The sequence below is a fragment of the Schistocerca serialis genome, chromosome 5, assembly GCF_023864345.2.
Source record: "Schistocerca serialis cubense isolate TAMUIC-IGC-003099 chromosome 5, iqSchSeri2.2, whole genome shotgun sequence".
Lineage (NCBI taxonomy): Eukaryota > Metazoa > Arthropoda > Insecta > Orthoptera > Acrididae > Schistocerca > Schistocerca serialis.
In genome coordinates this window covers 71887921-71901847 of record NC_064642.1, presented here as the reverse complement: position 1 = coordinate 71901847, position 13927 = coordinate 71887921, and the positions used below count along the sequence as shown (strand labels likewise).

At 37.2% G+C, this 13927-nt stretch overlaps 1 protein-coding gene across 2 annotated transcripts in view; it reads left to right on the top strand.

Annotated features, from left to right (window-relative positions):
- Positions 1–13927, top strand: part of LOC126481491 (bromodomain adjacent to zinc finger domain protein 1A) — a 145886-nt gene that overhangs the window by 114658 nt on the left and 17301 nt on the right. Inside the window, exons 24-26 of one of the 2 annotated variants that reach the window (XM_050105272.1) lie at positions 2213–2329; positions 12423–12595; positions 13147–13310. In XM_050105272.1, the coding sequence (XP_049961229.1) occupies positions 2213–2329; positions 12423–12595; positions 13147–13310 (454 nt within the window). The remainder of the gene's footprint in view (positions 1–2212; positions 2330–12422; positions 12596–13146; positions 13311–13927) is intronic. The other variant, XM_050105273.1, reaches the window with a different exon arrangement.

The window sequence follows — 13927 nt, the reverse complement described above, 5'->3', positions numbered from 1 at the left end:
TCTTTAAATCGTTTAAACCACTCAAACACTTGTGTTCGCGATAAACAAACATCGCCGTACACTTGTTGTAACATTACAAATGTTTCACTTGCAGATTTTCCTAGTTTGAAACAAAATTTGATGTTATCACGCTGTTCTTTCTGTACACTCAACATTTTCCGAAGCACAGACAAAACGTCAACTACTTAAAACAGACGCCACGGGCAGACTGAGTGCAGGAGGCAGATGAAACTCGAGCAGTAGGCGGAGCGAGAGTCACGTGACAGGCCACGCGACTTTCAGCCTTATTGTATTCGTTTTATTGTTTCACCAGTACTAGTCCGGTTTTTTTCTAGCCACACCTCGTATTATTTTACAAAGCAGCTCTTGGCTGTTGTGCCATCATCATGTAAAGTAACAAATATTGTAGAATATTACACAAGCGTTGTGTATGTTTGTCATAAATTATATATTCTTGTCGTGTTCAACTGCGTACTCATAATCCCATCTTTTGTTTTGTGAGTGGTGTCTTTTCTCACATCACAATTGATATATCGAATTCTAGATTTTATATATACATCTAGAGCACCTGACGAAAGGATCTAAGGTGGGCTTAAACACGTACAGAGTGCGCAGGGACAGAAGCAGTCAGAAGTTAAGGATACGATTGTTTAGCAACATTGACCTTGTAATGCTCGGATTCAAACTTTTAAATACATAACAACATTCAGTTGTTCATTGGTAACTATTACCTCAAGTCAAAGGATAAATTAATGTACATGTGGTCATATGAGTTCTGTAGATTTGCATGTCTCAAATGCTCTATTGAAGTTCATTGTGAAGAAATAAGATGATTATGATAATAAAGACAATCGCATTAAGTTTCACGAGATTATGGAGGTGATAGGTATCTCATATGAACAGACATATAATATCATCTGTGAAATTCTATACATTAGTTTGTGATTGGTTGTCCATTTATTGACACCGGGCCTACAACACTTGGGGAAGGACATTTTAAAATAATGTTTCTAAAATTTGAAGAATATCTGAAAGTCTTGTGATAGCAATGTTACTGTGTAAAAAAATAAAATAAAATAAAATGGATGCACCATTACATACTTGGGGCAAATTTGCTGTCAAATCTTTTAACGAAGTTGAAAGTGTCTTAAGGGGTAAAGTGAATACATATAGACCTTTTGAGAACTGTCCCCCATCCAATCACATGGTTTCATGTTGATTTTATATTTGGGAATAAGTAAAACTGCGACATCTTATCACACACCAATATTGAACTGTTGACATTCTGAGTTGAAGTGGAAGATTAGTGTGCAAGAAAGTGCACTAATTGTACTGTGAAATAATTCATTGCCAACCCTCTTTCCTAGCTGGGGAAGCGGGTAAATAAGTTTGAATCATATTGAGTCATATGCACTGAGATCACCGGAGATTATGATGAGAAATAGTATTGTTTTTGACAAGAAGTAATTTATTATGTACCTTATCAAACTCATCAGTCTACCCTATACATACTCGGCCCGCTCAGAGACTGTTTACAGTTCTCCTAATACATACTCGTTCGTAATAAACTTCTCACAGTTCCTTTCTAGTACTGCTGTTTGTTATATTAATAGATAATTGTGTTAATGTTGGCTTCTTAATTATATTAGTGGTAATTTTATATGGTGATTGGAAAATCTATCTTTTTAATTATTTTGTGGAGCATATAATCATTTTTTGTCACTTAACATCAACATTGACAAAGTATTTAATCTGTATTTTGCAGCAATAGCTAAGAAAAGTCATCACGTTTTTTGTAGAGTAATTTGACATAATTATTTTTTATATTAGTACATGCTCTGTAAAATTGTTGAAGGGATTTAATGTAACTACTATGATTCATCAGTACTTGTTTTATAAGTAAATTACAGTTTTAATAAAAACAAAATACATCAAAATTTAGCTGGGCTTAGTAGAAAATCTTGCAGTCTATCTTTATTTGGTCATATTTGCAAGAACACGACTGAAATTATTGCTGTAGATCTTTGCTTTCTCGAAAGCTGTCATTGATTAAAATTCTATTACTGGGTCTTAATACAATACAGTAGTTAACTTGCTGTAAGAGTGGTATGCATTATATTATGAAACTAATGTAGCCTGTGACAGATTTTCAATCTGTGTTGCTCGCATGTGTGGTGTGAATGTGTCTGTAAGACCCTTAATTGGTCTACAGATGGAGCTATGCCAGTACAGCCTCAAGTGCCAATAAGGCAACGGCGCTGCTGTGCCACTGCAGCTGTGGCTAAGATCTCAAGGTTTGCCCGACGATTACGGAGCGATTCCTGGGATGGTGTGTGTATTTTCGAGCTATTCTGTGTCTCTCTCTGTCTTTTTTCCTGTCACAAGCTTTCCGGTCACTATTTGGGCTTACTGTATGTTGTCCCATGTGTTCCTAACCTGTACCTATTAACTGTGATGAAACCTTGTAGACCTTCCTTAATAATTTATTTCATTTATGCTTAATGTAGTGAACAGTCTTTCCTATGCTCACAACAAAAATGTGATTTTATTTACTACCATAGGTGGGATATTCATTGCCATTTATGTGATAAGTCTTCCTACTGATTTGGTTTGCTATAATGACATTGCATACACAGTGTATAAAAAGTCGTGTTGCATTGAAGATGTAAGGTAACTGATTCTGATACGACATTAAACAGAGTTCGTTGACGGAAGATTGGGTCTAAGGGTCCATATTGTATACATACTTAGTCTTGTTAATTTCTGAATTTGTCAGATGCCAACAAACGATTTGAGCAAGTAATCAGTCTAAGAAATAATGTATAGGTAAATAGCCTGCTAGGTACCCAAGAGATTGTTTGTTTTGATCAGTATTTGTGTTGTTGTGATACAGGCTTAAATAATAGCATTGAGAACTATGACAGTTTATTCATATAGAAATAAGCCTATTTCTCTCTTAAAACTTAAAACAGGATGTGTGGTGTAGAACACCCCAACCAAAAAATAAGTCCGTCATGTCTTCCCTCTTCTGTTGCAAAAGCAATAGGTATCCCCTGCTGTTATTTCCAGAAACCTTACATAAAATCAGTGCTCCTATAGTGCATTACTATCTCTTGTAAACTGGGTCATTTCTCTTTTCAAATAGTGAGAGAACTTCTAATACTTACTGTTACATGTATTTCAGGTTGCCATGTTAATAATCTGTATTTTCTCAGAGACTGTGTTAAACAGTCATGACTTTATGAAAAGAAAGTTGCAGCTAAGTATTATTGTGATCAAAGTTGATCTGATATCACATACTGAAACAGAAATAACAGGAGCAGAAAGGTGAACATAAATTGATTCTTTGACTATAGTTCAATTCTTTTATCTTGGCGGTTTGCGCATGCCCGCCCAGACGCGGGAGATTGCTGCGTTGCCAGTTGTACGCGCCAAGCAAACTTATGTTTATCGGGGAGCGCGCAGTTTATGAAGTAAAGCCACCACGGCCGCATTAAGCCTTTTACTGCTACAGAGACATGCTCCCCGCATTCCGCGCGATTTTGTCAGCACTGCACTGCTCGCCAGTGCAGACACACAGTGTTCCGACTGCTTTGACACACTTATCATTCGATTTCACAAAAACTATTTGGTCCAAAAATTTGATTTTTACACATCTTCTTGACTGATACCTTCCCCCCATAAATGACTTAATTTTGTTTAGATGTTCAACGCAGTTATTGTGTAGCATGTAGCATTAAATGTAGTAAACCATTGCACGAAATTTTGAATAGTTTGCAGAGGTAAAAGTCCATAGCGTATACTTTCCGTATGGTCGATTTTAGTTGCCACTAGAAATTTCAAAAAATTACATTCAACCGAATAAATTTCATGAAGTAAGACACTTCGATATTGTTTTTAAATAAAGAAAATATTAAGCACCAAACAAGGTTTGAACTCGGAATCTTTCGCTTATCAGCTAAACACTTTAACCATTACGCTAATGGAGCTCGGCAGGCACTAGACTTCCTGGAGGATTTTAACAGATGACGCAAAATACCGACAAACACTGTTGGTATGGCTATGAATTACGTTTCGTCAAAGTACAATAGGAAATAAACAATTACCACTGTTCTTTATTGCGAAAAAGCGGTTAGTGAGAATGATACAAACACCTTTCCTTGCTATCGCCTGAATTAGGAGGCTTATTGCTTGTTTGGTTTAATTAATTAATAGAATATGAAGCAATTGGTATAAAGAATGCTTTTTCCAAACCTTCTGTAAAAGAAATTCTGCTGTCAAGGCATTGCTTTTGTTCAATTGCTTCATTTATGACTGAACGCTTCTAAAACTGAAGACACTCGTCCGTTCTCTGCACTGCAGTCGAGTTCTGGCAACGTCGTTCTCTGTTCATTGACTGACTATGTTGTTTTGTGACGTCAGATGCGCAGAACGAACCTAAACTCGGCCGCCGCCGTCGTAAATGACGCGTCCTTTAGTCATCTTTAAAAAATTCTTTTGTTAAGATGAGGGGAAAGAAAATGACAATCACGAAAAGAAGATAAGGAAATGTACCCTAAAGAGAGAAAACCCTGGGACAGTGGAAACTAAAGTGGTAGGGAATAATTAGGAAGTAAAAACTTTTTAATAGTGGAAATTGTTTTCAGATTTCTGCAAATAATGAGCTATTGGCAGTTGATGAATCACAGTTGAAAACTAAATGTAAATAAAGTCTGACCGGATACTCAATAAATGAAAAAAATTATAAAATTTTGTGGCTCTGTGATATTGACCTAATTATACAGGTAGCTTGTATTTTACTTCTAGTGCAAAAGTCATCATCTGTTATATATATATATATATATATATATATATATATATATATATATATATATATATATATATATATATATATAAAAAAAAGAAGACCACGCGCGCACCCACACGCGCCCCCCCCCCCCCTCCACACACACACACACACACACACACACACACACACACACACAGTCGGGAGGGGGGGGGGGAGCGGTAGAGTAGATAGAAGTATTTAATTGCATTACTTTCAAAATAGTTTTCATTGGATCTGATGTACTTGCCTCAAAATTATGCAGTTCATACAAATGGTTTCAAAGTCAGATTGTAATCAACATGTTGACTTAAACAATCTTTATTCCACCTCTTCTGTGTCTTGAAAATATTGCTCCTTACAGTGTAGAGAACACAAATGTGTCACAAGAAACCCAGGCTCAGAGAGTAGAGTACACACCAGACAGTTGTCATTTTATTTTTGTGAAAAACTGCTGAATGCTAAAGACTGTATGATTAAGAGCACTGCTATCATACAGAAGCCAATGCTAACCACAATTTTGTACTTCTTTTCCTCTGTGCATCACACACATTCGTTTTAGCATTTGTAAACAGCAATACTACTTTAGGTAACTATTTTGCAATTGACTGGCTATTTAAAGTCAAAAAACAAACCCACATTGTTTTCATATTTGTCGCTTGTTTCTTGCCTTCATGTGTGGCACTGAAGCAGTCTTCTGTTGTCTACATTCTTATATGGGTGTGAGTATATGCAGACAGTTTGTTCTGCTGGTTTCTGTAATGGATGTTTGTTAGCACATTTATCTGTCTATCCACAGCTACAAAATTGCCATATTTATGAAACAATGGTTACAAAAACAAACTGATTTTAGCTGACACTTCCACACTTATTACAGTAGATCAGCTGATTCGTAACCTTGTACCATAGGAAAACTGTAGTCATAATTTTAGGGCCCCGTTTCCCAGTAGCTTTTTTCCCGAGTTATCAGGTTTGTATCACATTGTGGTGTAATCAGTACATCCTGTTGTTGATAGAGGACAGTGCTTTGGGTAACTGCTTCTACTGTACATCATAATATGTCGAAATCACGTCCTCTAGAGACCACAATTAATTATCCTGCTGTTCCAAGTTAAAATTGCTCCTTAATTCAACGAAGGAGTTAGTTTATTTCTTTTCACTTCCATTTTTGTGTAACATACCACAAGTGAATTACAGTCATCCACTTTATGTGGCCCTAACAGTTTCTTCATTTTTTTTCAGCTGCTTGTCTTGAATTACTAATTGTACAATAAAAGCTTTCACATGTTGAAAACATGTAATTATTTGTAACTATGGTGTCACAGCTGCACTAAATGGTGAGGGTGGAAATTTTACTAACTAAACATACTTGGTGTTGTAAGTGAACAAACAAATGCAAATGTATAGACCGTTGCTGTATTACTCGCGAGTGAAGAGACGATGTTAGATGTATTGGAGTTCCAAATTTCGTCTGATGTAAACAGCCATGACTTGAATACTTCCACTGCCAGCTTAAATAGTGCAATGTTAGCTAATGAAGTCATGGCTTCCTATTGATTTTGACATACGAGGTGTGATCATAAAGTAAAGGGAATATTTTAATTTCCTGGACATTATACACCAATTCTTAAAACTTTTTTTATTTTGTTGGTACACACATTCCTGATGTATGTTTTCATTTTTAGCTGTTTTAATATTTAGTTTTTGTTGTTTACAGTTGAAAATGATGTTTATGTTTTAGAGTAGTTGGCAAATTTTTGCTTACAAAAAAGATGTCACATTGAGTGTGCATTAAATTTTGCTTGGAAAATGGAATAAAATGCAGCATCACATTTGAAATGTTGACTGTGGCATTTGGCAAATCTGTACGAATAAGATAACAATTTAAGAGTGGTGTAAACGTTTCAAAGAGGGTTGAGAAGACGTTTAAGATTATGACCGCCCTGGACGCCCTAGCACATTAATTACTGACAATAGTGTCGAAGGAGCAAAGAGATGTTTGGAAAATTGCAGAATCACCACCAGAGAGGTTGCTGAAGGTGTTGGCATATGCTTTGCCTCATACCAAGTAATTTTTTCAGATGTTTTGAGCATTAAACGAGTAGTGGCAAAGTTTGTACCGAACTTGTTGAATTTTAACAAAAAATGACATTGCGTAGACATTGCTTAGAAATTGCAAATGAAGAGACAGCTACCCAGAACTTCCAGAGGAAGTTATAATAGGTGACGAAATATGGATATATGGGTATGACATCAAAACGAAGGCCCAAATATCCCAATGGAAACCACTTGGAGGGCCAAGACCAGAAAAACTCAACAAGTGCACTCACATGTAAAGTTTCTTCTTACTGTTTTCTTAAATTACAGTGGGATACTGCATCATGAATTCCAGCCTTATGGACACACAGTCAGTAATGAATACTGTTAAGAAGTTATGTGCCATTTGCATGAAGCATTCCAAAGAAAATCCTTGTAGCAAAACCGCTCATGGAAATTGCAGCCGAATAATTCTCCCGCTCACATCTCCATACTTGTTCGTGATTTTTTTGGCAAAAACAAATCAGTTCATGTTGCCTCAGCCACCATGTTCGCCAGACATGGCCCTCTTTGACTTGTTTCCATTTCTGAGGCTGAAGAGAACCATTAAAGTATGTTGTTTTTCCACCATTGATGAGATATAAATAGGAACACTGAAGGAGCTGAATACCCTAACAAGAAGAGTGTTCCACAAGTGCTTCGAAGATAGGAAAAAGCATTGACAGAAGTGTGTTATGTCAAAGGGGGATTATGTAGAAGGGGACAAAGTAGATGTTGGTGACTAAATAAAGATACTTTAAGAAAAACAAAAATTCCCATTACTTTTTGATCTCACCTTGTATTTGTAGGCTGTCATTGGAATTTATCACAACTCACCAGTTCAGTTGGTATTTTTCCACAAGTATCCAATGGTGGTGACGCAGGATCTGTGATAATCTCTGCGTGCTGTGATGTATAATAAACAGAAATACATATTTCCTATACACAGTGGTATGTGTAAATCCTAGTGTCTGCATGACGTAAGAAATGTCTCAGGTGTTGGGTACCCAAAGTCTGACTGTGATGAAGTGCACTGAAATTGCACATATTAATCATGACGCACTTGACTTGCCAGTACAAGGTCTGAGAACATTATCATTAAGTGGCACACCAAACTATTCAGTTTATGATTACAATAAGATTTCTCTCTCTCTCTCTCTCTCTCTCTCTCTCTCTCTCTCTCTCTCTCTCTCTCTCTACACACTAATTGAAGAAGAAAGTATTATATACCACCCTCAAACTGGGTGTATTGTTTGACTGGTTCCAATGTGAGCATCAGAGCTATATTGTATAGCTGAGAGGAACAGTAATTTAAATTGCAGGAAAAACATTCTGGTTTTTCAGTATAGATTCCTGTCTTGTTATTTGCCCAAACACATTCCACACACTCATGACTTGGATCATTAACTGTTTCTATTTTCTTCATGTAAGATAGTTGTCACCGTGTGTGTGTGTGTGTGTGTGTGTGTGTGTGTGTGTGTGTGTGTGTGTGTGTGTGTGCGTGTGTTTTTTTACAAAACAGACTCCCGTATGGACAACATAGTAATAAGCATACCTTGCATAGAGAAAAAAAACTGAAAGATTTGAAAGCAAATAAATCACCGGGCCCAAATGGCATCTCAGTTTGATTTTTCGAGAATCTCTCACCCGGTACAAAGCCCCAACGAATGGAAAAAACTGCAATATATAAGAAAGTAAAAGAATGTACTTGCAACATTACAGACCAATATCCCTAACTTCTGTTTGCTGCAGAATCCTTTAACATATTCTCAGTTCAAATATAATAAACTTTCCTGAGACAGAGAAGCTTATGTCCATGCATCAGCATGTTTCTAGAAAGCATCACTTGTACGAAACCCAGCATTCCTTTTCTCACATGATATACTGAGAAGTATGGATGAAGGGCAACAGGCAGATTCCATATTTGTAGATTTATGGAAAGCATTTGATACGGTGGGCCATTGCAAGCTGTTAATGAAGGTACGAGCATATGGAATAAGTTCACAGATATGTGAGTGGCTTGAGTACTTCATAAATAATAGAACCCAGGTTGTTGTCCTTGACGGCGAGTGTTCATCAGAGACAAGGGTATCGTCAAGAGTGCCCCAGGGAAGTGTGATAGAACTGCTGCTGTTCTCTATATACATAAGTGATTTGTTGGACAGGGTGTGCAGCAATCAGCGTTTGTTTGCTGAAGATTCCGTGGTGTACGGTAAGGTGTCGAAGTTGAGTGATATAAGAAGACTTAAATAAAATTGCCAGTTGGTGTGATGAATGGCAGGTAGCCCTATATGTGGAAAAATGTAAGTTAATGTGGATGAGTAGGAAGATCAAACCTGTAATGTTCGGATACAGTATTAGTAGTGTTCTGCTTGACAAAGCCAAGTCGTTTAAATATCTGGGCATAACATTGCAAAGCGGTACGAGATGGAACGAGTGTGTGAGAACTGTGGTAGGCAAGGCAAATGGTCGACTTTGGTTTATTGGGACAGTTTTGGGAAAGAGTGGTTCACTTGTAGAGGAGACCACATACAGGATGCTGGTCCGACCTATTCTTGAGTACTGCTTGAGTGTTTGGGATCCATACAAGGTTGAATTGAAGGAAGACATCAAACCAATTCAGGGGCGGGCTGCTAGATTTGTTACAGCTAGATTCGAACAACACGTTACGGAGATGCTTCAGGAACTCAAATGGGAATCCCTGGTGGAAAGGCAACGTTCTTTTTGAGAAACACTACTGAGAAAATTTCTTCCCCACCCCTCCGGTATGGTTTTTCCATACCTTCTATACATGTGGTTGCAGTTTATCTCAGATGTTTTTGCAGTTGAGCCTCAGTGTCCCGAGATGACTGTGGCCATGTATTTATGAGTTGTACATACATAAATATCTCTCTTTTGTTTTGGTTTGTTTGTCTGCTGAAGGATGTAGTCTGATAGCTTATAATAGCTATCCTTTTTGTGATATCATTGTTATTCCATCCCAAATTTCGCATTGTTCATTTTACTTATTATTTTGTCACTTCAATAGATATTAAGCCTGCTTCATAGCATGTCCAAGATAGTCTACCATACTGACAGTAGTGAATTTCTTAGAATTTCTGAACTGCGAACTATTATGTGCCATTATTGTGAATCAATTTTTGTAGCATTGAGCCTCAATTGTGGAAAGTAATTGTGCTGCCTGTAATGTGGACTCGGTGTGCTAACTGTCAGCCAATATCAGGATTTACAGGTTTCACCAATATTCTTTTGCCTTATATCCCTCTTGTTTGTCATTGTTTTATGCCAGTTTTCATCACCCTTTTGGCATAGCATCTGGGGGGGAGACAGCAGTTGCAAAAGTCAGTGCAGAACTGACTGTCACATTCGTGAATCCATTCAGCATCCAAAAAAAATCCAATTACCTGGGAATTGCAGGTGATCTGGAAGAAAAGTGGCAGAAGCACAGTGACTTGGGCAGCCATATCGTGATATTCCATGGGCCCCATAGTTCCTCTGCAAGGTTACCTTACAGCCAAAGATTATGTTACCCTTTTCACTAATCAAGTCCGTCAATGGTAGAATGTTTGTTCACCAGTAGTTGTGCTGTGTTCAAAGAGGACAGGGCCCCTGTTCATATGGTTGTCACAGGCTAGGACAGGTTTTGTGAGCACGAGGATGAATTGTCGCGCCTCTACTGGTTACCACAGTCACCTGATCTCAATATTATTGTGCCTTTGTGGTCTACTGTGGAGGGAAGGGTGTATGATCACTATCCATCTCCATCATTGTTGCTTGAACTTGTAAATATTTTGCGGGAAGAATGGTATAAGATCCCCTTGAAAACCATACGGGACTTCCATCTGTCCGTTCCGAGATGATTGGATGCTGTTTTGAATGCCAATGGGTTTCCTATATTTTATTAGGGCATGGTAATGTGCTGTCTTTTTGGTGTTTCCATTTTTTTCCACCCTTTATTCCCTCCCTCTCATGCAATCTTTGTTGTAAATCTCTTTTCTGTTTGTTCAGTTTTTCCGTATAGTATTCATTAATTCTTGTACAAGTTGAAATATATAATTGTGTAAGCACAGCTGGGACAACAGCACTACAAAGTACTGAACTTTTCTTGTCAAATGACCTGAAATACCTCCCTTGTATTTAACTCTTAGACTTTGTGTTAATTGCTGTTCATATTGTGGTACCAGATATATTTCATTTGAAAACAGGAACAGGAGTGTATTTGTAATACGATGGTGAGATCTTTTCCAAAGTTTTAAATTTTTAACACCCAATTATTGATGCATTAATTTTGCTGTTTGCCGAGACATGTTCATGGACACGCAAGACAACCAGCCATTTTATATTCCAGTTGCTGGCTTCCATTTCCTTTGTGATTCACTTCCGTCTTCAGAGTGTACTTTCATGGTTCCTTGACATTGTAACTCTGTCTCAGATTTCTATTATCACCTTTTGTGTGGTGGGTTAAACTCTTTTGATGTCTACAGCATAATCTTTTTTTATCATTTTCATCATTATTCCTTCTGTGATGAGTCATGGGCTGCCAGCAGCATCCACAGCAAGTCAGAGTACTTCTTCAAATTCACACTCAGTGATGAAATATTGCTCTAGTATATCATTCTGATTATTTTTTATCTTTCTTATGTTCTCCTTGTTTTAGGACATAGGAATATTTAGTGATTCAAGAGAAATGCCTTGCTAGTAAACTGTTGAATTTACGTTTTGTCATATTTATTTCTGCTGCTTCCGGTATATCTTCAACCAACTCATTACCGCAAATGTGTGCCATTCTTTCTGGTGAGAGATGGGTGATGGAGAGTGGTAATTGTATGTTCTCATACTGGGATTGTACGTGTATGTATAAAACATCACCCATATCCGGTCATCCTGATTTAGGTTTTCCACAATTTCCCTAAATCGCTTCAGACAAATGCCGGGATAGTTCCTTTGAAAGGGCATGGCCAACTTCCTTCTTCCCCATGCTTCCCTAATCCCATGGGCCCATTGACCTTGCTGTTTGGTTCCCTCTCCTCTCTCTCTCTCTCTCTCTCTCTCTCTCTCTCTCTCTCTCTCTCTCTCTCTCTCTCTCTCTCTCTCTCGCTTGCTCGCTCGCCCCCACCCCCCCCCCCCCCTTTCCCGACCTACTACCACGCACACAGTTATAGACATTAAGGCTTGTTGTGTAAATTGTGGAATTGCTTAATACTTAAGTAATGCCATGAAATGTGAAAGTCGTCAGTGCTGATACTGCATGTTGCATGTGTGTTGTTACAGCTTTTTCTTTTATTGCATATGTTACTACTTAGAGTAATTTGGTGTCATTGTATTCTAAACATTCTGCTGCACATATCTTTGATACAATAGTAATAATGCAATTTTGTCTTAAGATTGTGGTAGCTATATTGAGTTTCTCCTGGATTGGAAATAAATTATTCAGTTAATAAATAGTGTTGAACATAGTGATATTTTTGACATACAAATATTGAGAATTGAAACAATAAGTGATTATTTTGAATTTTGACAGATGAAGACAGCACGCACAGTGAAGACACATTACCCTCGCGTCGGAGTGGCAGACATTCCCTTAAAGCTAATCCAGACCTGCCACTCAATTATCCTGTATTGGACAAGTTAATAAAGAACATGATAAATCATAAAGAAGCATGGCCATTCAGATTGCCAGTGAGCAAAACAGAGGTAGGTTCATATCTTGGTGATATTATAAAACATTACTGTGGTGTAGGACAGGTTATGAGACGAGTTACTCAAAAAGATTTTATTTTGTTTATAATTGTTGCTGCTTTAATAACACTTTTATATCTTTTTGTTGGATGAAACCAAGAATATTGTTTACATACATGGTAACTATTTATGTCAGTTTGCTTTTTTTGGTTGGTTGTTATAATGAGAAGGAATGCATTTGGGTGATGAGTGCTCCGTGTACTTCAGGCATGTATATTAAGATATGCCATGGCACCCTTTCTCTAACTGTTTTCCAAACTGTCTTCAGTATTGATATCTGTCCTGCTTTGCAGCATTGCTTTAAAAACAGTAAGTAAAATATATTTCAGGAATAGCACAAAATATTGAGATTTCTTTTAAGAGGCTTACTAAGTGATGTAATATGATGGGCAAATGCACTGCACACTAATAACAAGAAATTATGTTACTTAAATTGTCCTAACTACTTAACATGTTATAAATATACTAGCTTGCTTATTTATTTATTTATTTGTTTGTTTATGCAGGTTCCTGATTATCATACCATAATTAAGAAACCTATGGATTTAGGCTTGATAAAGCAGAATCTTGAAAATATGGTGTATAAAAATGATAGAGAGTTCATAAAAGATGTTCTTTTAGTTTTTGAAAACTGTGAAATGTACAATCAGGTAGATGCTCCAGAGTACAAGTAAGTATAAATTATTTTGTAATGGTAGTATAAATAAGTGTTCATTATAAATAATTATATAAGCAGTCAAAGCTCAATTCCTTTATTACGACAGTTTGTATCTACTGACAATATAATATCTGAACATGTCATTTAATATTTGTTTGTTCAGCTCATTTCAAATGGTTCAAATGGCTCTGAGCACTATGGGACTGAACATGTGTGGTCATCAGTCCCCTAAATCTTAGAACTACTTAAACCTAACTAACCTAAGGACATCACACACATCCATGCCCGAGGCAGGACTCGAACCTGCGACCATAGCGGTCACGCGGTTCCAGACTGAAGCACCTAGAACCGCACAGCCACACCGGCCGGCAGCTCATTTCACATTTGTTTTATAAAATACAATGTTTATTTTTTATAGATCAGTCTTTGTTTTTATTATGAATAATTAATGACAACCAGTTAATGTAATTAGAGAAGTTTCCCAGTTGTGTTGGTCTCTCTCTGTATTACGCTGATTAAAAGAATTGGAGGAGATGGTTATGTCTATAACAGCTTAGTGTGTCACTGCTAGTTATGGATACAAGAAAAGGAAACTCACTTGACCACATCAACTGGGATTGACACTGATA